Consider the following 27612-nt stretch of genomic DNA (forward strand, 5'->3'; position numbering starts at 1 on the left):
AATCTTTAAAGAAAATTTGTCATTGTTCAACCATCGTTATAAGTGCCATAATTTAACAATTGACACCAATACACAAATCAATAAAAAACTTCGGAAATTATGCGTGGGTTATGGTTATGGGTATATGAACAACGGGGTTAAAATAGTATTTACATTTGCAAAGCTGTTTCTAGTCCGCGTCCTGTGACTCACAATTACATTGTATTTTAGGTATCGGATGTTTTACTATTTTAAGCTTACACCCTCATTAGAAGATAGGGAGGGTAAAATAGACAAAAGAATCATAAATTATAAAATTCTTTCGGTACTTTTACCAATATTATATACAGCCTCAGTTTCAATAGTCTCAGCACAGTTGAAAGTTGTTGATCGGATGTAGGTACTGATGGAATAGTGTAAACTGTAAATAATAGAATATGGTACCTACCTACATAAGCAAGTTTTACTTTTGTTGTTAAATAGTGGACATTTTAATTTTACTTTCTCTGTGAAATGGCAGGGAATAAATGTCAATATTTATATTGTGAAAATAATCGAAGAAAAAATCCAAATATAGCAATGTTCAAATTTCCGAAGGATCGAAGTTTAGCTTTAGAATGGATATATACAGCGATAAGTTTTTTGCGATAAATAAGTGTACCGAAGTAAATAAATCAATTTGTACTTACCTTACGCCGAGTTATAAAGTTCACACTCGACTCATATTCTTATAGTCTGCACATATTTTAGAAAATTTACCATTTTAAGCATAGAATGCCAATATCATATTTGACAAGATGCTCAGTTCTGAAATTCTAGAATTGTGAAATACTTTATTTGGCCTAAAGGGTTAATGCGACATCCTTACATTGAATCGTAGGCAGGTACGTAATAATATCTCATTTAGTCATCATAGGTCTATTCAGAAATAATTACATTGTGATTCAAAATAAGATAAATTGTTTATAGCAGTATTTGCAAATTTCCAGTATTAAGATTTTCCGATAAAGTCTCGGATAAAGTAAATCGATTCAAATTTTCCAATACATAATTCAGCACTTTAGTACTGTCAATACGTATTCCTATATGAAAAATCGATTGTGTCCATCTCTGAAAAAGGTACAGGTTCACAAAAATAAACAAAACGACGTAATCTTCATCAAGTATAATTGTTGAAAATATGAACAATTACCTCGAGCACATGTTTCGACCAAAATACAGCAGGCCATTTTCAAAGCTGTCCAATAGTTAATATTTGCTATATTGTTGAGTCAGTGGTGTCATGGCAAATTTGGCAGTGCCAGTATTTATTATACGAATAGTGTTATTCTTACTCTATGCCTGAGCGTACGCGCTTGCTTTGACATGAGCTAACCATTTGTCTGTTTAATGTCGACGAACTGTAGCCCTTAGTTAACTGTTTCCGAAAACGGAATTCAAAATTCGCCTTTGTTTCCGAATTATGGCGCGGTAAAAAGGACGGACACAAACGTAATTCGAGATTATGGAATTCAGAACGTTAGGTATGAGTTGTTCCGTATAGAGCTTTAAATTTTTTTTATAAGAAGGTTTATTATCTGACATTAAAACACAATGATTATGAAATTTTTGAGTTTTCGTACCATTTTTATACGAATAATATTTCAACACAGTTTTGAAGCAAATTTTGGAATTCTGATTCGAGTTTCGGGTCGATATGCATAAGTTTTGCTCTAAAATGTATATGTATTAAGTAAACTATAAATCATAATAAATATTGAAAGCGACTATCAACACGGAAGGAGTTCAAAAGTCTGCCAACAAAAATAATCAAGTGTGTATACAGAATTTATTGTAATCTTATACAGCATGACATCATCGCATACCCGCGCTCATGAACAATAGCTTGATTGTGCTGTGTACCTTGCTATAAAAGAGCGGTAATTTAATTGTATCATTCATGTTGCAGATTTCTGTACAGTACTAGCGTTGAGTAGCGTAATCATTTCGAGTAAAAGCATCTGTATTTTTTTACCGACAATCTTTAGTGGATGGTAATATCACAGATAAAATACCCAACAGATTGCCAACCAAATGCAGTGTTACTAAATACAACCATAATGCAAATGCGAACTACGGGTTGCCTATAGGTCCCCAATTTCCAGTGAAAAATATAATTTTTTATTAAAGATTTTTATGAAACATGATATCGCTTTTTGCCACAAGAGGACTCACACTCAAATTTCAGTATCGGTATCTGTAGTCAACACTACACAAAATATGGTATGTAAACGTACTAAATTCCAATGATTCATGAACAGGGCTCTCTGATTGGCGAAACGAAACACCGCCTCGTTTGTTTTTTTGTTTACAAGGCATACTCAAAGTTAATTTTTTAAGGTCTTCAAAATAATTTATCATTAAAAATATATTAAATTGCATGGTCCATAAATGCTGCATAATCCTCCCAAAAAATTTAAAAAAACGCAACAAACAATAATTACATATTCCAACTATAAAAGATTTTCTTTATTAAAATAACGTAAATAATGTCGACCAGTGGATTTATCTTCCGTCTAACGCAATTGCCGAATCATGTTTCAACTGGGCAATATTGCCGTAATCTGCGAGCTCCATCCAACAACCGCGCCGCACTCCGCGAACACCTGTGCTATCAACACCAATAAACCGACGAAAATGTTTAAAAATCTGAAAAGTTTTGTTATTAAATCGGTGGCGTATTTAACAGAAAATTACTTACGACTCCAAAAGTGCATAATTGCCAAACAAGGAGACAAACTAAATAAATAAATTGGTAAACCGACGAAAATGTTTAAAAATCTGAAAAGTTTTGTTATTAAATCGGTGGCGTATTTAACAGAAAATTACTTACGACTCTAAAAGTGCATAATTGCCAAACAAGGTGACAAACTAAATAAATAAATTGGTAAACCGACGAAAATGTTTAAAAATCTGAAAAGTTTTGTTATTAAATCGGTGGCGTATTTAACAGAAAATTACTTACGACTCCAAAAGTGCATAATTGCCAAACAAGGTGACAAACTAAATAAATAAATTGGTAAACCGACGAAAATGTTTAAAAATCTGAAAAGTTTTGTTATTAAATCGGTGGCGTATTTAACAGAAAATTACTTACGACTCCAAAAGTGCATAATTGTCAAACAAGGTGACAAACTAAATAAATAAATTGGTAAACCGACGAAAATGTTTAAAAATCTCAAAAGTTTTGTTATTAAATCGGTAGCGTATCAGAAAATTACTTACGACTCCAAAAGTACATAATTGCCAAACAAGGTGACAAACTAAATAAATAAATTGGTAAACCGACGAAAATGTTTAAAAATCTGAAAAGTTTTGTTATTAAATCGGTGGCGTATTTAACAGAAAATTACTTACGACTCCAAAAGTGCATAATTGCCAAACAAGGTGACAAACTAAATAAATAAATTGGTAAACCGACGAAAATGTTTAAAAATCTGAAAGGTTTTGATTAAATAAAGGCTTGGAAGTGAAGTTACTTACGGCGTGTGCAAGGGTGCTGCAACTGTTATATAACTATTTATGCTGCATAATTTTCAATTTCGATTTGGCGGAAAATGTTGGCATTAATGACCATTTGCACTCCTTGTGAATTTTTGCGGTGAGAAGTAACTCAATGAAAAATGTTTTGTGTTCTTCATTACCACAAAAATTTTCTGAATTAAATAAGTGTCGACACTTCAAAGATAATTTTTTTCGAATGTCTCTTTCCCAGAACACATTTTTAAATTCATTGTGGAATATGGTCAAGCAGTCATTCACTAATTTATAAATATGTAGTGAAGGGGAGAAAAGTCCTTTTGAAGTGTCTTGCTTCTTATACATTTTGTTTGAAATATATAACTGAAGCTTGTCTTGATCTGCACTTTGGAGTGAAAATTTTTCAGAACACGTTTCACAATCAAACTTTTTAGCGGTTTTGCTACAAACATAACCAGCAAAGTAGTTTATTGCACAATCTTCAATAGTGACGGGTTGCGATATCTGAATTTCGGTGTCGGTGTTCTTTTCACTGTCAAGTTCTGAACATTCTTCACTACAAATGTTATCATTATCACTAATGGACACGCTTTCGGAGTCATGTTCGTGGGCATTCAAACTCAAAGTAGTTTGGTCAGGAGCGGTGCTTAAGTACTCATCTTCATCAATTTCACAGTTCGCGTATTCGGATGGAGTTATACAATTAATGACCGATGATCTAAATACTGTTCTAAAAACTCTACATGTTGGATTTCTATTGAAGCCACCCCTTTTGCGAACGACAGAAAAATAATTTTCGAGTACGTCCTGGCACAACCGATTCGTTAATATGTAATTAAATGTACTTTTTTTACATTCGTCATGAAGGAGTACAACGCCGTTGATAGTTTGTATTAAACCGGAAAAGCATGGTGGTCTAGTAATTTTCCCTTTAGAATTGATTTTTGACAAGTTTTTTACAAACTGTTTACAAGTGGTTAGGGTTTCTAGAACTTCCACATTTTCGTCACTAATTGCACGTCTATATGTATGGATTTTTATCGTATTTAATTTTACTATTTAAGTTATCAAACGTATTGTTCATTAACGAAATAAAGTTAGCTGTATCTATAGCAGATTCACTTTTTAGCTGGCCTGTTTCAGTACACGTTTTTATTGCAGCAGATACAGTATGGCTAAACACCTGCAACGCTAATTTGCACGACTGTTTTTGAAAAGAATTAGGTGATATGTGTGCATCCGTTAATTTCACCATTGCTCTTGCCTTACCCATTTTATCTAACTCATATGTTCTTGCAATATCGTTGTACTTAATGAGACGTTTTTTGCCATGCACATCTACTTGATAATCTCCATCTAACAAATTGTTACGAAAATTTTTGAATAAATGTGGCGCATCGTATATGAAAATTATTTTCTGTTCGTACGTGTCGATGTATGGTTTATCTTCTGTAACACCTAGAAGCTTTAAAGCCGCCACGTTGGTGGTCGCCTGGTCACAAACAGCAGCTCTAACAACTAAACCGCACTTTTGGAGTTCCTCGATTGTGTATTTAATTAAAACATGCAGCTGTTCCTTTTTTATGCCACTACCCGATAAATAATATGCAAAAGGCAATTTCCATTTGCTGAAGAGACCCCTTGTCATAAACACTAGAGCTTTCTTGGCTACAACCTTAGTTCTGCCCAAATGCCCAACATCCTCGAATCCTTCAATGAAATCATAAGGTTTCGAATATTCCAGCTTTGCCATCAAATCCACTTCATCAAATGCTAGAACACATTGCTTTTCTATACGTTCCATGCTCTCGGTTTTTAATTTAAGTTGTTGTGCAAACTTTTTATCGGTGCCTGGAAAGAATCTGGACTCTCCGATCCATCCTCTGATTGTTGATAGTGCAGGAAGTACGAAACCATTGCGTTTAAATAGTTTATAAGATGCCGGCGAACTGTAGTAAAAAGCCAATGCAAATTTTTTTTCTGTTCGAGTCCAGGGCATTCTTTTCTTGTGTAAAAATTGCATGGAGAACATAGCTTTTACAGAATCGGACTTATGCATAATAGAACTGAACATGTTGGTCGTGGCTAATTGTTGTTTTTATTTTAAAACCGTCCTCTTCTGTTTTGAATTTTGTATTTGCGCCCGTCGCAGGTGAGATGTTTTCTGACTTAGCTTGAGCGATAACTTTTTAAAGCGTCTTGATTCATTTAAACACAGTCTCTTTGTCCTTGGTGCATCCGGCAAGTCGCATACGTCTTCTAAATACCGCTTGATAGACGAGGAGGACGATGATTAGGATATTTCGTCATCAGTAATAAGAAGTTCTGGTCTGCTTGCTTGCTTTTTGGTAGTTACGGAATCTTCGTTGAATTTTATCGGCATTGCATTTGGATGGAGCCTTGTCCGGTGAGCAGTGGTGTTTGAAATATCCGAAGCTTTGAAATGCTTCTTACAAAGAAACTTATTCCTTAGCTCGTCACCTTGTAGAGGAGCTAGAGCACTGTTTCCACTATTCAAAATCCATTTTCGGCAGAGGGAGTCATTTTTTGGAAAATGGAAAAGCACAATGTTGTCCTTCCACGTAGAGGAACAGTCTAAATACGAGCACTTAGCACCTCTTCTAGCCGGCATTTTTGTGGTAACCTACATAGTAAATAAGGATTACTTCTTTATATAGGAACTATTTATAAATAATTAAGTGAGCGTGCGGGAATGCGAAGCCGCATAGTGTTCATTTATCGAGAATTTAACAAATTCCCGCAGTAGTTTAGAAACCGACATCAGTAGGAACTTGCACTTGAATTTTGTAACTATGTAGGGACACATTTAGTTACCCCCGACTGTGGTAATAGCCAAGAATGGGTGAATTTGAAACTTGAAATCCCTCAAAAAACTACGATCCCGATTCGTAAAAAAAATTCGAATCATGTGTTACGTGCAACCTGCAACTCTAATTTAAAATTTCAGTAATGTGCTGGAAGGTCGAATGATCTGACTTTGTTCCCCTAAATCGAAAGAAAAACGCGATACGCTTGGTTCCGTTTCTTCTTTCGAATTGTAAAAATAAATATGAATGTTAATTAATCAAATTTATATTATTGTATTATATTATTGTGATACTATACTTTTATTTGTATCTACACATGAAAGAAAAAACAATTCATATCATCCCAATAGATTCGCGGCATTTGTGGTATTTTCATTAAGTTTAAGATAATGTTTTTGCAAAACCGACTACTATCTCACGTATAAAAGAAATTCACAAGAAAAGCGGGACAAACTTTTTGATCGTAAGTATTCATTTTCGACGGTTTTCGAAAAGGCAATAAATGCAAGCCCAACAAAATTATTTACTTCTGTCACAGATAAAAATCTGTGCTTCTGATGTGGTTTATCTATTTATTGCATATCTTTGCACGGTTATCAAGAAAATTTGCGATCCGATTACACAGATTAAATGTGTGCACGTGCTCGCCTCCATACGCTCCCTTAAGATGAACTATAAATGGCCGATTGCGCCAGCCGTCAAATTGACACAAATTTTAAATTTAAGACTTAAATACAGGTTAAAATCTATAGCAACCATCTTTGATAATGGCACAGCTTACAATTATTAATAATGGTCGCCACACAATTTAAACTGAAATCTAAATCTTTACATAAATTTGATAGTTTAGTTAAGTACTTACCTCAAAATTATAATAGCTTTGACACTACAACAAATTAATAATGTAAGTACCTATACGTCAATGCAAAATAATAAGAACAAGTCACTTTAACATAAATCACACACAATGCAATCACAAACGCAAACACCTATAAATTATAGTTTTATAGACTAAAAGACACGGTTTCGCGGGGCGAGTTTTTTTAAAGTGACATCTACAGAAAAACGCTTGTAACTCCTTCTTTTCATGACCACCATAAAGATTCGTAAAATGGATGTTCATACTAATACTCAGTAGATGGCGCGTTTAAGTATACCAGGATCTTTAACTTAAGTATATTTTAAGTATATTTATGTTACCCATAAAATGTATTGTGGTTAGCAATCTGTTGGGTATTTTATCTGTGGTAATATTGACACGCACGCGACATCTATAACTCTTAAATATTCGGTTTCCAAAACGTACATGGAGGTTGTCTCACTATTCTATTCCTTTACACTAAGGTTATAATTATCTAAGAAATTTAAAGTACAGAAATTACAGAAGTGGCAGACATGACAAGTGAAAAACTTTCTTTTGTTCTTGTTTAAAATTTCTAGTTACTGCGATTGGTTTTAAAAACATTACTGTTCATTATACAGAGCATTTGAAGTTGTATTTTTCAAATTATTCTTTTTGGACCATTTACTTTTAAAATGATTGATTTGTGTACAACGAAAACACTGTACTTATTGTTTCTCTTACTAGCACTGCTATTTTTACGATTGGATTTTCAACTGCTACTTAGTAATGCATCACTACCACCTTCCTTGAAACTAAATCCATATCGAGTAATTTTGTTTACATAACATACAATAATACCCCAGAAACCTACGGCATGCCTAAAAACTTGTCACTCCCAAGTTATCCTCTAATAGTACCAGGAACGGGGTATTTTTCAGTGTGTTGATCCGAAACAACTCATTCTATGAAAGAGTGAAGATACAAAAATATTAATTGTCCACAATTTAAATATTGGTACTACTTCGCCATAGTCACTAGTTTTATGGAATATTACGACCTTTGTTACCCACATCCACGACCAATGTGTCAGGAAGTGCCTTTTTTTAGAAGCGCCCTATCTGAATGCTTGAGTCTAGAGTCCTGATAATGTTTTACTTAATGCAATAGCGTTGCGGGAAGTAGTAGATTCAACTGTTTTTGCATATTGGTTTAATTGATCTTGTTCTACCCAGTCCTATATTAAGAAAACGCAAAAAAGAGATTGTTATATTCTTTTCATTTTCAGGGCAATGAAACCAGAATTATCTTAAAAACGGATCTGAAAACTGCAGAAATCTTTATCATTATACGGTACTTCCTTTACAAGTTGCAAAAAAATAATTTCCAAACACAAGAAGTTCGATTCACTGTCAGAATGTCGGATCAACTCAACAAACAGCCAAATATATTAATAAACTCTCAATGTGGATTGTCGGAAACAGTAAAAAGGACTTTGATAGTGTTATCAAAATGTTTCCCTTCTGTACTTATCGCGCAGTGTTGCGGAAATGATATTACAGTTGAAGCGGATAATGTAAAATTATGTGTGGAATCTTTTCGGAAATTCTCTTCAAGGTGAGTAAAAACCTACTATAGTTAGTTCAAATAAACTTTTACTGTATTATTTTTATAAACTATCCAAATAATATAATGCAGGAAATATGAAAACATTAATCTACATTGTTCAGATTTTGCATTAACACTGACGCTTTTTGTTTGTTTCATAATCTGTGTTTATAATGGGCAGAGTATTTGCGTCATCCATACTTTATCTTATTAATACAGTGTAAATATAGTTCTAAGTAATCTTGGGCGCCAGTGTGATACTTTTACTTAATATTATTATTATGCCTTCTTCATTATTAATACAGACCGGTTTTTTAGTTTTTCAATCATATCTTTTTATAGGTTCACTTGACAAAATTTTTTTAACAAAATTTTATGCGTTATCTCTAATCATAAGAGTCAGATACCTCGAATATAAGGTTATGGTGCTACTAATTTCCGTACCCTGCACCCCTATCAAAGGGGATGATAACAATTCAACCCCTTGGTGATAGTTGGTATTTGAATCACTGTGTGATTATGGCGCTTTCGAATACAATTACCAAATAAGAAAAGTTGTCTTACTTTATGTTAACCCTTTTTATCCCCTATAAAAAGGGTTGATTATTTCAACCCCCTATAGTGGTGATTGTTCAACTATCTAAGATGATATCACTTTCCAACATAATGTACAAAGCATTATTTTATATGAACATGAATAGTAAATATTTTTATGTTTTACAAATAGTTTTCTTCTTCGTCAAAATTTGTTTACAAAATAATTCATTATGTTTGATCGGGTATGCGTGGTTCGTTTTTGATAATGTGATTGAAACCATCCAAACGTCAAACGTAATTTTAAATAATTCAATTCATGAGGAATGAGGAAGAAGTTCCAGAAACTATACTAAATAAGGTCAATCTTGTGATTTAGTAGGTATTGATAATTAATAATTGACGTTTCTAATTTTCAATGACTTGCAAATATTTGTTTGTTTTGTCATTAAGAATAAATGAGTTACTATGGTGATACTTAATGCCCTAGGGCATAAAGTGGTACTTTATGCCCGCGTATCACAGATATAAAATGTGCGATGATAGGTTAGTAAGACATAAAATTGTGTATGTATCACGGGCATAAACTGAGGTTTATACTCGGGAGACTAAAAAGCTCTCGGGCCATAGGCCCTCGAGCTTTTTATCTCGTCGCCCTCGAGAATATAAACATCACTATTATGCCCTTAATACATAAATAACTATTAGCGCGTTTTTAAAACAGGGTAGCGCTGATATATTCACTTTGGCTGTTCGGACGGTCGAGTGTAAAGGTTTTTTTAAGTATAACTCTTGAAGGGATCATCGTAGAATGCTCGGATTTGAAGCATTAGCTTTGTGCCACAATTGTTTGCATGGAGATTATATTTCAATACAAAAAGTTTCCTTCATAATAATAATAATAATAATAATTTATTGCCCTACAGATTACAAAATCCAATTACAGGACAATTTAATCAAAATTAAAGTGGTGTACAAAATTGTTAGAAGTAACTGACATAAAATATCAAAGATACACGTAAGAAAAAAACAAGAAAAATTATACAATAATAATAATACTAATGGAAATTACTAAATAACATTCTAAGCAAAATCAAATACCAATTTCTGCTAGGAGGTCGCATAGAGGACTATGATGAATATCAATATGTTTCGATAAACTATTAAAAATTCTAATGGTATGGTATAAAGGCGATTTAATTAACATATTAGTATGGGGAGTAGATTGATAAAAAGTTACAATATTTCTCGAAGAACGAGATGGTACATGAAAGTTTATAAGTGAAAGTAAATAAGGACAATCAATTAAATTATGTAATAAATTGTACAAAAAAGAGATACAAATTTCACAACGTCTGCGTTCTAGGGATTTAAGGAAAAAAACGTGAAAGCAAACGTTGTTGGCTATAACCTCGTGGGGGATACTGATGATCAATTCTATAAACTAAAGATTTTAAGAATTTGCGTTGTACATATTCAAGCTTATCTTTCTGGTATTTTACAATGGGATTCCACATTATAGCACAATATTCCAGTCTCGAGCGAACTAAAGAATAGTATAAGGTCTTCAACGTTGTAATATTGGTGAAAGATTTACAATTTCTTAAAATAAAACCAAGGGTCGAGATGGCTTGTTTAGCGGTATTATCAATGTGTTTTGAAAATGTAAGACCAGCATCGAAGGTTACACCTAAATCCTTAATACTATTTGTTTTAACCAGTGTAGCAGTATTAATGTTGTATTCAAAGTCAATGGGCGTGACCCTACGGGAGTAGGTGACTACTGTACATTTATTGATGTTTAATGGTAACCTATTTAAATCACACCACTCACTAAGAATGTCCAGTTGACGTTGAAGGTGCACACAGTCGTGTATAGTTGCAATAGTAGAAAAGATTTTAAAATCGTCAGCAAACAGTAAACTACCACAATTAGTAATTTTTTCCGGCAAATCATTAATAAAAATTAAAAATAAGAGAGGTCCCAAATTGGACCCCTGAGGTACTCCAGAAGTGACAGTTATATAAGACGAAACGAAATTGTTATAAGTTATCTGTTGGTATCGATTTTGCAAATAGCTCTTAAACAGAAGTTGTAAAGAAACATCAAAACCAAAGTTATCTAATTTTGCTAAGATAATGTCATGAGCAATTGAATCAAAAGCCTTGGCAAAATCAGTGTAGATACAATCTACCTACCCACGATTGTCAAGTACAGTCTCTATAAATTGGGTAATGCAGGTCAGGTTAGTGGCCGTGGATCTGTGCTTCATGAACCCATGTTGAGCTGGAGAGATAAATCTTATCACAGATGGATAAATTCTACCGTATAACACTTTCTCATACACCTTGGCGAAGTTATTTAATATACTTATCGGCCTATAGTTCATTACATCACTGGGATCGCCACTTTTCAATATAGGGCAAATATTAGCAAACTTCCAGATAGAAGGAAATTTGTTGCTATTAAGTGATGCATTGAATATATACACAAGAGGTTCCGAAAACACACTACCACAGTCTCTAATTAAAAAGGCCGGAATATGGTCACAACCAGCTGTGGACGTGTCCTTTAAACTTCTTATAGCCCGTATAACTTCATCATTTGTGATATCCTTAACCCTAATATTAGGTACATATTTATGTGTATAGTATTGGGATACATCTGAGGGGCTTGTAGGCTTATAAACACTACTGAAATATTCGGCAAAAATGTTTACAATCGATTGTGGATCCGTAACTTCATTGTGCAGGTACTTCACTTTACCCGGAATTCTAGAGTAACCACGTTTGGACCGAATAAAGTTCCAAAAATATTTTGGATTACTGGTAACCGAACTCTCCACTTTTAACATGTAAATATTATAAGCAACTTTAATTTGTTTTTTGATTAATTTTCTAAGACGATTATATTCAATTAGGTCCATATGGAGAAGATGTTTTTTATATTTACGTAGATACTTAAATTTAAGTTTAATATTCAATTTTATATCCGGTGTAAACCATTTAGGATAATTAGACGATTTATGTGTCGAAATAGGTACATACAAATCAAATAACGAATAGATAATAGAGTAAAATGTTTCGCAGGCTGCATCAGGGTCGGATAAATGGTGTAAGACGCTCCAGTCAATCTTCAGAAGATCTTCATACAAGTTGATAAAATCTGCGTTTTTGAAATTGTAGCGCCTGATTGTACTATTAACGATGAACTGTGAAGGTCTCTTGTCTATCTTTTGTTCAATTAGTATTTCAATATAATGATAATGAAACTGTAGCATAAAATGAGTTTGCTAATAAAACCTTCGATTCGAGGAAGCTAAGGAGAAAATAAGACAAAATAGTGGGAGATTGTTTAAATATTTTTGGAAATAAAGACGGCGTGTGTAAATTGATCATTTAGATTCCCAAACTACGAGCGGCTCTCAAAAAAATGTATTTTTCGAGCTTTACCGATATCAATTGAATGAGGATAAATTCCAATCAACTTGGCTGGCAAAATTGAAACTTTTCCGTACCTCATGCACGCACTAGAGACGATTATTGAATGACCTCCGGAAAATAAAAAGAAGCAAAAACACGTAATCAAGGACAACATTTGGGGAAAATCAAAAAGTAACGGGCACTAGGTGGAAGTAACAAAACGCCGGGAAAATTTTTACAGCAAACAGACATTAAAGGATGCTGCAAAGAAACCAAAGATGAGACACAGAACGTAGAAATTTGCACTCGAAGATATACATTTGTAAATACACGTATCTCGTCCAGAATCAGGTGCCGATTCTGAATCAGGAGAGTGCGATGGTCGCAGGAATTGCAAACAACCAGAAAAATTATTGTACAAAATTTCACACTTCTTAAAAGTTAAAAATTTTACGTTTACATCGCATTTCCGAAGATATTTATGAATATTTCTCAAAAATTTGTGTACCGTTCGAAAGCTCATTATATTTGCTGTCTCACAGAACAAAAAAAAGTCAATGCTGCCTTTAACAACCACTCTGTAAACTGTATATGCGCGACAAGTGTAATATATACATATGCGAGACAATATGTCGAATGAATCAAGGTAGTTTTTTTTTCAATCAGACCAACGGTTTAAGGAATATAAGAGGATGAATATTTATTAAAAACGTAACGCGAGAGCCCCAGCTCCTGGCAACAACGACCGACGCCTGCCTCTACACACGCTGTCGCATAAGTCCGTCTCAGACACACTACCGCAGACCTGGTTTGTTTTCTTTTAGCGCATTTTTTTAAGAATGAAAAAAATGTGTTATTGGTTGCGTTTTGTTCTAACATGAAAATAAAAGTTCGTGTCGCCTAAAATAATCTCACACAAACGTACCGTAGTCTCTTCGTGAGCAGCCGAAGCCGTGGTTAGGGCTGTTAGTTTCCTTTTTTTTTGATTTGTTTTGTCTCTTTTGATTTATTCTATGTCTTTACCACGTTGTGATACCATTTTACTCATGTATTCTCTCCAATCATATTCTTCACCATATGTCATCAGCATGTATGGAAATGAGTTATCAGTCATCAGTTTGTGGTACAAAAAAAAAGGAAACCACTTGGTAGCTGACACGACAACGTGGAAAAATGTGTTAGCTGGGTCATCAAAGACGCCGCGTGCGCTAGCGCGCGCTAAAACTACGCTACGGTTTGGACGCCCAGCTAACAGGTTTTGCCACATTTAAATATCGGCTGACAGTTATTTATACTATTTTTAGATTGTACACTATTGTCTACACAATTTTCAGTTTTGCGAAAATGGTTTGATGTTTTGTATCTTTTCTACATTTTCACGCAAGCAGCTAACAGATTTTTCCACTTGCCCCATGCAGCTGACATATTTTTTTATGAAAGGAATATTACAAACATATAACCTACCGTTTTTGAGCTTTGCTAAAATGACCCGAAGAATAATTTTCTGTTTACGTGTTTCCCAGCCTGTCATACCAACACGCCACGCAGTCGCATCGGCTGAAACTTGTAACTAAATAACTTGTAACTAAGTAAAAACTACCAGGCAGAATAGAAAGTAATTGTGCGAAACTGACCAGTAAAAATAGGACGCTACCTCCCAGACTACTATGGCTACATGCGCTATGTTTTTATTTACTATATTCATCTATGGTTAAAATTTCAAACAATTATCTATCTCCATAAATAAGAAACGTTGCGCAGTTGGCGCATGCACACATTTAATTTATGCTACATATATGCGATATGCTTGTTCTTACTAGAAGAAACATCTTCATAAGTAAACAAGTTTAAAAAGTCATTATGCAAACATAAATCACGAGAGCATATTTTCCTCCTAATAATTTTAATGACCAGGAACAAATACCGGTAGGTGCGAGATCCTTACCCCATTCTCTTTCAAATGAACCGCATATCGTCGAAGTCTATACAGTTTAATGAAAAATAGTGGAGCGTATACAAATACATACAAATTATGAAATGGGCATTAGTTTTACTTTTATTTGAAGTGTCTACATATGGAAATTTTTATAACTGCTTTGGTAAATAGCATTATGCATTGTCTGTATTAGAAATTTCATTCAATACCTCCATAAATAAAACATACAGCATGCGTTAACAGTAATTTTGAAACCAGTATTAGTTTGTTTCATTTAAGGTGCCTGCATATGATATTTCGTTTAACTGCTTTCATAAATAAGAAAGTTGCCATTGCGCATGCGCAAAACAACATTTTGAAAACGTCGTTAATTTTACTTATTCGTAGTGTTTACATATAAAGTTTCATTGAAATATATTCATAAATAAAAAAGTTAGCATCACACATGCGTTAAACCAAATTTTTGACACTGTGCATGCGCAAAACCAAAAAATTTGGGTATGCACGGAATCCTTGGACCAAGCCCTTTCAAATGAGTCCTATGACGGAGACGGATGGACGTCAAAGTACAGCAAATAACGATTTTTCACTTTGAGAAAAATACGTTGAAAAGTTGGAATTTTACATTTTGCGCGTGCGCGCATTTGATTTTTATTATGTGCGATGTGTTTACCTTGGCTAATGACATTTATTTTTTACTACATGTGTTCTATGGTTAAAATTTCAAAGAAATATCTTCATAAATAAAGAAGTTGGCAATGCGTAGAATGCACATGCGCATATCTAATGTTTACCATATGAAATGTATTTGCCTTTAACTTAACAGAAGCATCTGTGATTAAAATTTCAAAAAGATGCCTCGATCAATAAGACAGTTGATATCAGATATTAATCTGATGTTTACAATATGTGATATTTGCTTTTATTAAAAGCATCTTTGGTTAAAATTTCAAATAAATATCTCCATAAATAAGAAAGTTAGTATTGCAACTACAACCCAATTGTGTTGGAAAATGCGCTAAAAATGAGTTTTGTTACAACTGACAAAAAAACCTGTCATTTTCTGACGAATTTCGAAGCACGAAGTACTAGATTTTTAAACTGTTAATTAATAAATAACGTTGCTCTTATCAACGTGCGCGAAAACGTCAACAATGAAAAATAGTATAGTAAGAGACAAGTGTATAATCTAATCATGTCTTTAAAAATAATAATAATTTATTCATGTTAAATGTACATTGGGGGCCAACTAAAAGTGCGAGGTACTGCATCCGGGAATCTATCCATCGTAGAGGCTTGCAGTAAAAAAAAATTAATACTAAAAAGGTCACGAGAAAAACCTGGAAAATATTTTTAAGTTTCTGAAATGGTCGCTAGGGGGCGTAACTGCAATCTGGAATCTAAAAAGGTGATGTTTCTGTGAATTCCGCTATATTAACCTAACAAAAAATGTCCGGTCTTTGAAATCGATGATAATCTGAACCTTTTTTGTTTGACCATTTTTCCTGTATCTCTAAAAATGAAGTGGTGTGGGGTATTCAAAGGTTTCCGTAAAGAACACCTTGTATCTTCGAAACGGCTGAGCCGATTTAAACAAACTCGGGTTAGTTCAAAAGAGCTAGTCTTCAGCTACAAATATTATAATATTTGAATTTTTGTTAGTTTCACACCACTGTTCGATATCATTGATGGCGTGGTGTAATTGGTTAATTCCCGCGCTTATGTCAAAATGTGAATTAAGAAGTGTAGTGTCGTCGGCATAGAGAATGCAATTGATACTGTTGTTGATATTAAATGATAAATCGTTAATATATACCAAGAAAAGAAGAGGTCCCAGTATCGATCCTTGTGGTACTCCGCTTCTTACAGGAAGGTTTTCAGATCTGTGGTTATTGTGTAGGACGTATTGTGATCGATTATGTAAGTAAGATTTAATAAGTGATATGCTGAGGCTATCAAACTTGTAAAATATACTTAATTTTTCCAAGAGAATGCAGCTCGAGGCATATTCAAAAGAGTCAAGCGTTTTATTGATGAGAGCGTTTTAAACAATCCTGCTGTCTTTTGTTCACAATGGAAACGTAGTTGTCTGCATTAAAAATATTTTAATGTATAAAATGCAATATTAGAAATAGGTAATATTTAATATAAATATAATAGGCGATACATCAAAATTTAGGAAATTTTACACTCTTTTCAAACACTCCCAAATACATAGCATGGTCCATATAAAAAATGTAGTTTAGGTTCGTATAAGAAAAACCAAACACCATGTATAAAAACTGTGTCTCGCGATGGATTCTACATAAAAAAGTGCTCTAAGAAAGATTTTGCCCAGCTTATCTTTGATAATAAGAAAGTTATGGGGTACTAAAGAAATCGACTAAATTTGAGAAACGCCCCTTAGCGGCCAAACGACAAAATTCTGTTTGTGCCAGTGATTATCTCTTTAAAATTGAGCTCCAGACACCTAGGTTCATTTTTTTCTCTTAAAATAAAGGGAGTTTCCATAAGAAAGCGTCGAACTTGGACCACTCTGGACATCAAAGAGGGTGAAGATAGAGATCGCACAAGCAAGTAGTAGTTACAAAGAATTGATAAGGAAGTGGTTACCAAAATACTTAAGGGATGGAACAAATAATATTAATATAATAGCGCCTTTACTGGTAATGACACCTTCAGAAAAGAGATTTTTCTGTAAATCTGGTACATACAACACATTTGTTAAAATAGCGTCATACCACTTATTGGCCCGTATGAATAAAAATAAGCAAATGCTTACACTTACAAAATTCAAAGTAAATACTGGTGTGTGCCCCTTTATACTGGTTTGTTTAGCAGCGCTGCACTGCGTCCTGTCCTTCTGCTTAGCAGCGCTGCTAAGTCGCCCAGTGCGAAGGAGCACTTACAAGTATTTACTTTGAATTTTCCAAGTATAAGCATTTGCTTACTTTTATTCATACGGGCCATTGTGTATCAGTTTGCGGATTTTGATTATTCCTTTACCTGACACTTTGAGACATTTATTGTCACCAAGTGTCACCGATTTTATATGACCAATGTCCTCCAAAGATGAAAACTAATCTTTGTGGTATGTCATATGCGACAAACATCATCCTTTGGTATCGCTAATGCGTCACTTGTTAATGCAACTGTTTTCTTCTCTGTTGTTAAAGCCCTTACATTTTCTTCCCGTCCGTTTTCTTTTTCTGCAGTGTTTTTCTGCTCATTCTTGCTTCTTATTTCGACATTCTCTCGCATAATGGCCCCTCTTCTGGCAGTTGTAACATGTAACAGGAAGCCTATTCTTCTTGTTCTGCATTGATTTGGTAGCTCGCGTCATAGCCAGCGCTTGTTCGTTTTCTAATTCCTCGTTGCGATACTAGCCTCTTCCTCCAAACATCTCATGGTAAGATTGTGTATATTTTGGTTTTTCTCATTGACCGATAACCAAGCTTGCCGCCCATTTTTGTATTTTAGAGGTAAGCTTCCCAAAATCTTTGTCAAAATGGCTATATCACTTACGGTGTCTCCCAAGTTCCAAACTTGCTTAGCAAGATTTTCCACCTTGGCAATATGCAACGCAATTGAATCAGATGGATCAATTTTGTACTGGTGAAACTTTTCCTGATGCATCATCTTATTCGATTCCGTGATTTGCTGGTAAATTGTGTCCATTTTGCTAATAATATCTTTAGCACTTCCACAATTTTCAATTAAATTAATTGGCGAAAGTTCCATGGCAGACGTCAGAATACACATTGCAATGGCATCTTTCTTGTTCCATGCTTCAACTTCTTTCGCTGTTCGTTCACCTCCAGCACCACTTGGTTATTCGCACTCGCCGTTCACTACCTCGAAAACTCCTTTTGCTTAGAGCACACTTTATTTGAAATTTCCACTGTTGGTAATTTCTTCCATCCAACTTATTAATGAGGTCGATGTCTACTTTACTATCCATCATTTTTGACATAGTTGTTCCAGGTACGTAAAACTGATTACACTGACTTTCCTAATACGACTTCGCTGGGCCCATAACCTGTTGGAGTTCTTTTAAGAAGCGAAAGTCAAGGAAAGTAGAAAACACTTTAATGAACACACGTGAGCAAAAATATGAAAAAGTAATGACCAAAATGAAACCGATTCTATCAGCGATTTTGTGTTACTACAACTAATTCTTCATGGCAACGAAAAACAACTCACTATTTTTTCATTACTACCTAATTTTACAATATTTAAAACTAAATCAAGGTGTTAAGGAAAGCAGGAATTTTCAAATACCTTAACAATGGCACCATTTTCAATTCACCATCTTGATGAACTTGTTATTTGAAAAACATTTTCATTAATGACACACATGGCTATACTTGTTTATAAGACGTTGCTTTCAAGCCCATTCTTCGACGGTCTTCCATCCGCAATCGACTGCTTGCCTGAAATAATCCTACAAATCTTGAAAAAGTTGATCTGTGAATGCCTCAAAACTTTAACACCTCCCATGCCTTATGCGATGTTTCTTTATCCATAATTCTCATATACTTTGTTAGTCACTGAATGGAAAAATTATAGATTGTGCATAAGTATTTGCCTCATGGAATTAGTCGTTCTCCTTTTTTGTACTCTTTTTTTTGCTCTTCTATAACTAACTGTCAAGGGCACTTTCATGATAGTTCAATTTTTCGCTTCCAAATGGACAAGTCCGCCTTTCCCGCCAAGGATTTCATGTGGTATGCCATCTAAATTTTGGATATAAAACGCTGCAAGGACAAGACTGTATAACACACTGCGACTATTTTCGCCAACAGAAACTTTCTCTTCTCCTTTTTACTGCTTGACTCAAATCTTGCGTAAGCTGGAACTCATAACCTATTAAGACAATCTCTCTAGAAATAAAGGGCAGTGATCAAGAAGACACGAGAAAAAGACAGTTATCAACTGTGTTTACCTTGTGTACTATCCTCCCGAATATGGACGTATAAGGCATACAATATTTATGTCTCTGCCTGCATGTTAAGTGTGGCTTTTATCATTTCAACAATGTCTCAAAGCAACAGATATTACTACAAAATAAATATTTTAATTTTCTGTCTGTTAACATAACTATGCACTGATAGAATTATTAAATTTCAGATGCGCAGAGAAATAAATGCCCAGGGAGAACGTAAGTAACAGTGGGACCGAAATTTTATGTAGGGGTTTTTAAATAATAACTTCCTTGGGAGGTCCTTTTCCTTGTATCCTATTCCCTACTGTGCTGTTACACTTTTTCTAGATTTGGTGCTCTCATTAAGTTTTAACACGATACAAGGGTTAACAATACAATATAAATTTGAAGTTCTGGTGTTCCTTACCTGCTCCTCCATGTAACCAATTATCAATATTTACATATTATTATTCACACACACTTTAAAGTAAGTCGGAATATAAAATGAACATGGGAACATAATAATAATCACAAATTATTATTTAGTAGTTAGTAGCAATTTACGTACTTGATTTTTTAACGTTTTTATTACACACTTAAAATCCAGAGGTAAAGAATTATATACACTGTGCCCAAGCTAAGGATGGGGAACCATGGAAGATACACCGACGGTGAAAAGTTGCACAATGAAACAGTTATTATCATACTATAAAAGAACTAAAAAATTGCGATTACTTCCGAAGATATGCTAGAAAAACCGATATTTGCCGATTTTGTTTTTATTTTTTTCTGATTTCATTTAACCATATGCAGAAAAATAAACAACATTTTCTTCTGATTGCCACGTTTTGAGCTCTACAGGACAACCTTGGGAGTTTTATAATAAAACATTTGTTTTGGAAAATTATTTTTTATATATCCTGTAGCAAAATACATACTGTATTGGGTAGAATTTTTTTTATTACGAATACAATGATGTACGGCACATAAAAAAAACAAAAGTTGAAAACTGTTGGTTTCAACAGGATGGCGCACCCCCGTACCTGTATTGTGCAAGAATACCTATCGGACAAACTTTCCATTTTGCAGGAAAGTATGTGTGGATTCGTTTATGCGTTCTAATCACTCTTTTTGCCCTAAAGCGTTCGCTTATTAGCGCACCAGAAAAGGTATTGACACAGTATCGTTTTTTTTATTACAAAATAGAATAAAAATAATAAGAATAAAACTCCAAATACTCCTTCTCATGCGTGCAGACGGAGCGCAATAAACATGATCACGTGGTCATATTTATTTTAACATAAAAATTATTTATTTTATTTTTATTTATTTTGCCTTTATTTTTGAGTGGGCTTTCAGCCAAGGCTGCTCTTGTGTCGTCTTTGATGCGCCACACGGGCCGGCCTTCTCCGCCTTTGTGTCGTCTTTGATTGACTGTTTTGGTTTGTGATTTGTTTTTCATTTAATTTGGACGTGATTTGCGTCTGGAATGAATATTTCAACATATTCACATGATTTAGTACTGCCGAAAAATAACAAATTTGCACCCTCATGCAGGTTTTTCTGTTCTTATCCATTACTACTCCACATGTTTGAGCATAAGCTGTACAAACTTTAGAGGTTATGTTGACGCTCCATCCACTTCATGCCCTTCGTTTATTGTACAGTTATAAATTTGCTCCAGTGATCACGTGACTTTTACACCATCTGCTCTGCTTACTCCTGAAACGGAAAATCGAACGCACCTTGTGTAGTCTCAATGGATTTAAAATGGCGGTTAAAAAAGATGAATTCAAATTGAATCTGTAGCAGAATTCTTAAGGCACCAGCAGCAGACTTGATTGGTACCGAATATTTTGGAGGGTGATCCTACAAAAAAGTGAAAATACAATTTTGTGTTTCTTGGTGTAATGTGCACAACGCAAAAATATTTTTGTATGTACAGGGTGCTCTATAAAATATAATATGAGACACAACTTTGTTATTTTTAATGGTCCACTATATTTTACAATACCTAATGGATTGTACTTTTTGTTAATTTTTTCAAAAAATCACTTTTGTTACACGTGTCAACAAAAAATATATTTTCTTAATTTTGAAATACTTACACGTCGTTTAAGCACCTTTGACAATATTTTACAGGGTGTTTGCAAAACCAAAAACTTGATACGACCATATCTCAATTTTTTCGAACAGAAACTCCTTTTTTATTTTAAATTGTTCACTAAGCTATATAAGCTTCCTTTTTTATAATTATAACATATTGTAACGTTATTTATAAATTCGGGTTCGATTTATATCAATATTTATTAAACAAAACTAAAACACTATAAAATAAAAACCGTACAATTTATATCGATTATTATATCACACACACTTCGTAATTTATTTCAGATTTTCGCGCTCAATGTTTCATACGTACTCGTTCCGTAGTAGACTGCCGCGATGTTCGGTCCGCAACCCTTTATACACGCAAGCAATGTAAGTCCAGTACATTCTCGAATACGCGTAGAAAATTCCAGAACGCCAAAGGCGACGTCATGTCTGCAGCATTTCCGTTACACTGCCCCCTTCTTAATTCTGGACGTCTCGTTCAGAAACTGCGTTAGTATTACTTTTTAATGCCTCGTGTCGGAATCTGCAGTCAGAGCCTGCTCGACAAACACCTTTCTTGAAAAAGTAACAGTCCACAGTTTTGCGGAGGGTCGTCCCCTGTGGGTTGAAGCAGCATACTGTAATTCGAACGCTAGTGTTTCTAAAAATCACTTCGATCATGGTTCGCACTATCTTCCAGTCCAACCCATCTAAACCACATCCAATCTTCGGGATCGCCAAGCTATTTATGTCATAGTATGCCATGAGTTTCTTTAAGCTTTTTAAAGCAGACCAGAGGTTTTCATAGGTGGGTTTGCCTTCTGACGTTTTCTTTGAAACCAAGTAGAACAAAGAGCGTTGACTATCTTCCAAGCGCAGTACTTTACCCACTCGTGGTCTTTGCTTTATCAACTCGTCTATTCTTCCAAATCTTTTCCGGAATACGGAAGCTATACCTCTACCCATGCGAAGGTCTTCGGCGACACAATGGGCGATGGAAACGTTAACCGGAAGCTCAAAAATATTTTGACAAATTTCCTGAGTAACGCCAAATCGAGCTTTCTTCCGCTGGGCGTAATTTGACATAAAATCGTTAAAGTTTGGCTCGATCCCAAAGCTGCGTTCCTCTTCTCGAATACCTCTAACTTCTTCGTTGTTGTTGGATCCGGCATATCGTGCGAGTCGATTAATGTGGACAACTTTCGGTTTCCGGTGGTTCATTCTGATACGATATATCACGTCATTTATTTTCTTGATCACCTCATATGGACCTTCCCATTGTCTTTGTAGCTTGGGAGAAAGACCCCTTCGTCTCTGTGGATTGTGCAGCCATACCAGATCTTCAGCTTCAAAAGTTTCATTGACCGAGCGGAGGTTGTATTGATTTTTCATGCGATCGCTGGCAATCTGAATATGACTTCTAGCCAAGTCGTGAATATCGTTCATCTTCGCCTTTAGTTGGTCAACATAATTTTCACCTGCGACATATTCTTCATGGGGTTTACGCCCAAACTCGAGGTCACATGGAAGGCGTAGTTCACGACCCAACATAAGGCAGGCAGGAGTCTGACCCGTGGTCTCGTTGACGGCTGATCGATATGCCATAAGGAACAGGTGGAGGTACTGGTCCAAATTTTTCTGATGTTCTGCCACGACTTTTGAAAGATATTTACCCATCGTTCGATTCATTCTCTCCACCATTCCATCTGACTGAGGATGCAAAGGTGTTGTTCTGGTTTTATTGGCTCCTACCAATCGACAAACATCTTGGAACAAAGCCGATTCAAAGTTCCTTCCTTGGTCTGAATGGATTTCTATAGGAACACCAAAACGTGTAAAGAACTCCTTTACCAACACTTCTGCAACTGTTGCTGCCTCTTGGTTTGGAATGGCGTAAGCTTCAGTCCACTTTGTGAAATAATCCATAGCGACTAGGATATATTTATTTCCGCCATCTGTCTCGGGAAACGGTCCTGCGATATCGATAGCAACTCGTTCCATCGGACTACCAACGTTATACTGCCTCATGGGTGCCTTCTTCTTGGAAACTGGTCCGTTTCCAGTAGCACATAACTCACATTTTTGACACCATCGCCGGACATCTTCTTTACTGTTGACCCAATATAAAAAAAAAAAAAATAAGCAACACATGATAGCTGCTTTTGTTGATCTCACTAAGGCTTTTGATTGTGTATGCCATGATACTTTAGTCCGCAAGCTTAGTGAGGTGTATCACTTTAGTAAACGGAGTTTGTCATTAGTGTCTTCATTTTTGTCTAATAGGTATCAATGTGTCCTCTTTAACAATGCAGTATCTAACAAATTACACATCAAATACGGCGTACCGCAAGGCTCTATCCTTGGACCCTTGCTGTTTTTAATTTATGTTAACGATCTACCGTCCCATTTGCCACCGCAGACGCAATGTATTTTGTACGCAGATGACGCTACACTAATATCGAGTAGTATGTGTTATGATTCGGCTTATGCCAACATTCAAGACGGCATCAAACTTATTTCTCGATGGTGCACTGATAATACTTTGAAACTAAATCCTGCTAAGACTACTATCTTGCCTTTATCTTTAAGAAAAGATAATATCGTCTCTAATGGTGCTCATTTCACATTTCTGGGTTGTGTGATTGACAGCAAATTAGACTTCAAATATCACTGCGATAATTTGTCCAAAAAATTGAACACGTCGATATTTTTACTTACTCGGTTGCGCAACTGCACATCTTTAAATACCATCAAAGCAGCATATTTTGGTTTTGTGCATAGTTCTCTCTCATATGCCATCCTCGCTTGGGGACACAGTTCTCATTGGCAATGCTTGTTCAAACTACAACGTAGAGCTGTTCGTGTTCTGGCATCTTTAGGTTATAGAGACGATTGTCGTCAAGCATTTATCGATCTCAGAATCTTAACACTTCCTTGTATTTATATTCTTGAAGCCCTGTGCTATGCTAAACGAAATATATCTCTTTACACACAACAAATTGACGTACATACTCATCACACAAGAAAAAAAAACAATATCCGTACTGATCTATGCAGACTCAAAATCACAAGAAGGAGTACAGTACCAATGCAAACATTTATACAACTGCCTTCCCTTAGATATAAGGATTTTAGACTACCCCATATTTAAGAGACGCATAAAAAATTTTCTTCTATGTAACGCATTTTATTCTTTTAACGAGTTTGTGGCTAGTGGTAGATTATGTAATTAGTTAGCGTTTTTATTGCGATTTTACTGTTTTTACCTGTCTGTTTTTAGTTTGTTTGTTATATTGTTTGTTATATACTATTATTTTTAATGTTTAATGTAATTTCCCGTTTCTTTTGACGAGTGTAAGTGTAATTCACCTTCTCACAATTAAATATTATTATTATTATTATTATTATTATTAATAGAATCGCTCACGTACCCTTTGCAACGTTTTCGTAATACCAAAGTGTCCTCCGGAAGCGCCGTCATGCAATTTTCGCAATACTTCCGACACTTTGCTTCTAGGTACTACTAATTGCAGCGTCGATTCGGTGCCATCTTCACTTTCAAGGGTCCTATACAACAGGTTGTCTTTCAGAGTCAGGCTATTCCATTGGCCCCAATAACTCTTTACTTCAGGACCTGTGGCACTAATGTCTTGCCAGCCTGGTCTTTGTCCGTGGCGCATCCAATTCAGAACAGTTTTTATACTTGGGTCGTTTTCTTGGGCCGTTTTGATTTCGCTTGGCTTCCATTCCTCACTCTCTACAGTTGTTCGCCGCAGATGGCCAATCTTGTCTTCTATTTTAGAACAATGTGTGCAGTTGTCCTTGCACGGTCTTCTTGACAAAGCGTCTGCATTATTGTGAACTTTTCCAGCCCTGTGTTCAATGTCGTAGTCATATTCCTGAAGACGTTCTAACCATCTTGCCACCTGTCCTTCTGGGTTTCGGAACTGCAAGAGCCACTTTAGCGCTGCATGATCTGTCCTTATCAGGAACTTGCGGCCGTAAAGGTACTTATGGAAATGTTCGCATGCCTTTACCACACCCAGGAGCTCTCGCCTAGTCACACAATAATTCCTCTCGGGTTTCGACAGTACTTTGCTGAAATAGGCAATGACTCTTTCCTGTCCGTCTTGCAATTGAGAGAGAACAGCTCCAATGGCGGTGTTACTGGCATCGGTATCTAGTACAAACTTTCCTTCATTTCTGGGGTAGCCAAGGATAGGTGCGCTAGTAAGAGCTTGCCGGAGATGTTCGAAAGCTCTTTGACAGTCGTCACTCCATTCGTACTCATTGCCTTCTTCTGTCAACTTTATTAATGGTTTGGCAATGTTGGCAAATCCTTTCACGAATCGTCTATAATAGGTGCACAAACCGAGGAAACTTCAAATCTCGTGCTTGTTCTCAGGAATCGGCCACTCTTGAATCGCTATAATCTTCTCTGGGTCAGCTGTAACACCATCACGAGATACGATGTGCCCCAAATATTTAACTTCTTTTTGGAACATAAAGCATTTCTTGGGACATAGTTTTAAATTGGCCTCTCGTAATCGTCCAAACACCTCTCTCAGGTTCTTTAGGTGTTCTTCAAAAGTTTTTCCTACGACAATTACATCATCCAAATATACCAGACATGTCTGCCACGTTAGTCCCCTTAGAACTGCTTCCATGAGTCAAACGTCGCGGGGGCATTACACAATCCGAAAGGCATTACTGTGAATTGCCAAAGTCCAGAGCCTATAGAAAACGCGGTCTTCTCTCGGTCTGTCGATTCCATCCCCACTTGCCAATTACCACTCCTTAGGTCGAGTGTGGAAAACCATTGGGCTCCAGATAGAGTGTCCAAGGTGTCGTCTATTCTTGGCAGTGGATAGCTATCTTTCTTGGTGACCGAATTTAATAGACGGTAGTCAACGCAAAATCTTGTGGAGCGATCCTTCTTCTTTACAAGCACTATCGGTGATGACCAAGGACTATTCGATGGCTCGATGACACCTTGTTTTCTCATGTCTCTAATAATCTCCTCAGCTTCGTCTCGTTTAGCCAAGGGGAGTCGCCTTGGCTGTTGTCTAATCGGTTGGGAATTGCCAGTATTTATTTTATGGGTGACTATGCTTGTCTTGCCCTTGTCCTGGTCGTTTACCGCGAACACATCTCGGAATTCCACAAGCATATTTTTCACCTTTTGTCGTTGTCTATTGTCCAAATCTGGAGTGTTTTTAATGACCATATCTATCAGCTCTCTTGGATACTTTCCTTTAGATAGATTTTCCGATTTCACAAAGCGAATAGCCGAGATGGGCACACACTGTCCAACTGCAGTTCGTTTGCTTAGCTTAACAGGACTATCTTTCAAATTCATAATTCGAATCGGAACGTCATTTTGAACTTTTACCAGAGCCCTAGCCACTAGAAATTTCTTTTGGTTTAGTGCTTCGACTATCCGTAGGCTTCCCTGGCGACAGTATCCATCTAAAGTGGTCATTATAATTTTTTCACTAAGTCCGGGTATAATGACGTCATGAGTGGTTAACAGGCGGATGACATCTTCTTTGTCTTTATGGAAAGGAAGTTCTTCATCGCCGACCTTTAACACGCCCTTTTTCACGTCTAACACAGCTCCGAGTTTCTTAAGAAGATCCATCCCCAAGATGGATTGCTGATATTTCTGATCAATTCGATCAGAAATATCAGCAATTAGCACCTGGTGATTGATGGTGGTCTTTCCGATGGTGACAGACATTTGTATTTCTCCGTGCGTTCTTATTCTTTCACCAGTTGCTGTTTTTAACTGCACGGTCGAAGATGAGATCCGAGCATGATTCTTCAATAACTCTGGTCTTGCAATAGTTCTTGTTGCACCTGTGTCTACTAGCAAGGATCTGTCTTCTCCATTAACTCGGCCTTCGATGTACAGACTCAGAACTTT

General features: G+C 35.7%; 2 protein-coding genes across 10 annotated transcripts in view; one reads left to right on the forward strand and one right to left on the reverse strand.

Annotated features, from left to right (window-relative positions):
* LOC116182174 overlaps positions 1–27612 on the forward strand; it is a 58017-nt gene that overhangs the window by 24382 nt on the left and 6023 nt on the right. For 7 of the 9 annotated variants that reach the window (XM_031502685.1, XM_031502684.1, XM_031502690.1 and 4 more), the window contains one exon: positions 8456–8784. In XM_031502685.1, the coding sequence (XP_031358545.1) occupies positions 8456–8784 (329 nt within the window). Of the gene's footprint in view, positions 1–8455; positions 8785–19798; positions 19830–27612 lie in introns of those variants that run through there. The other 2 variants (XM_031502691.1, XR_004147438.1) reach the window with 2 other exon arrangements.
* Positions 3823–6154, reverse strand: LOC116182175. Its single transcript, XM_031502693.1, has one exon. The coding sequence runs from the start codon at positions 5570–5572 to the stop codon at positions 4520–4522; it is 1053 nt and encodes a 350-aa protein (XP_031358553.1). The 5' UTR covers positions 5573–6154; the 3' UTR covers positions 3823–4519.

The sequence above is a fragment of the Photinus pyralis genome, unplaced genomic scaffold (assembly GCF_008802855.1).
Source record: "Photinus pyralis isolate 1611_PpyrPB1 unplaced genomic scaffold, Ppyr1.3 Ppyr1.4_unclustered_Scaffold4085, whole genome shotgun sequence".
Lineage (NCBI taxonomy): Eukaryota > Metazoa > Arthropoda > Insecta > Coleoptera > Lampyridae > Photinus > Photinus pyralis.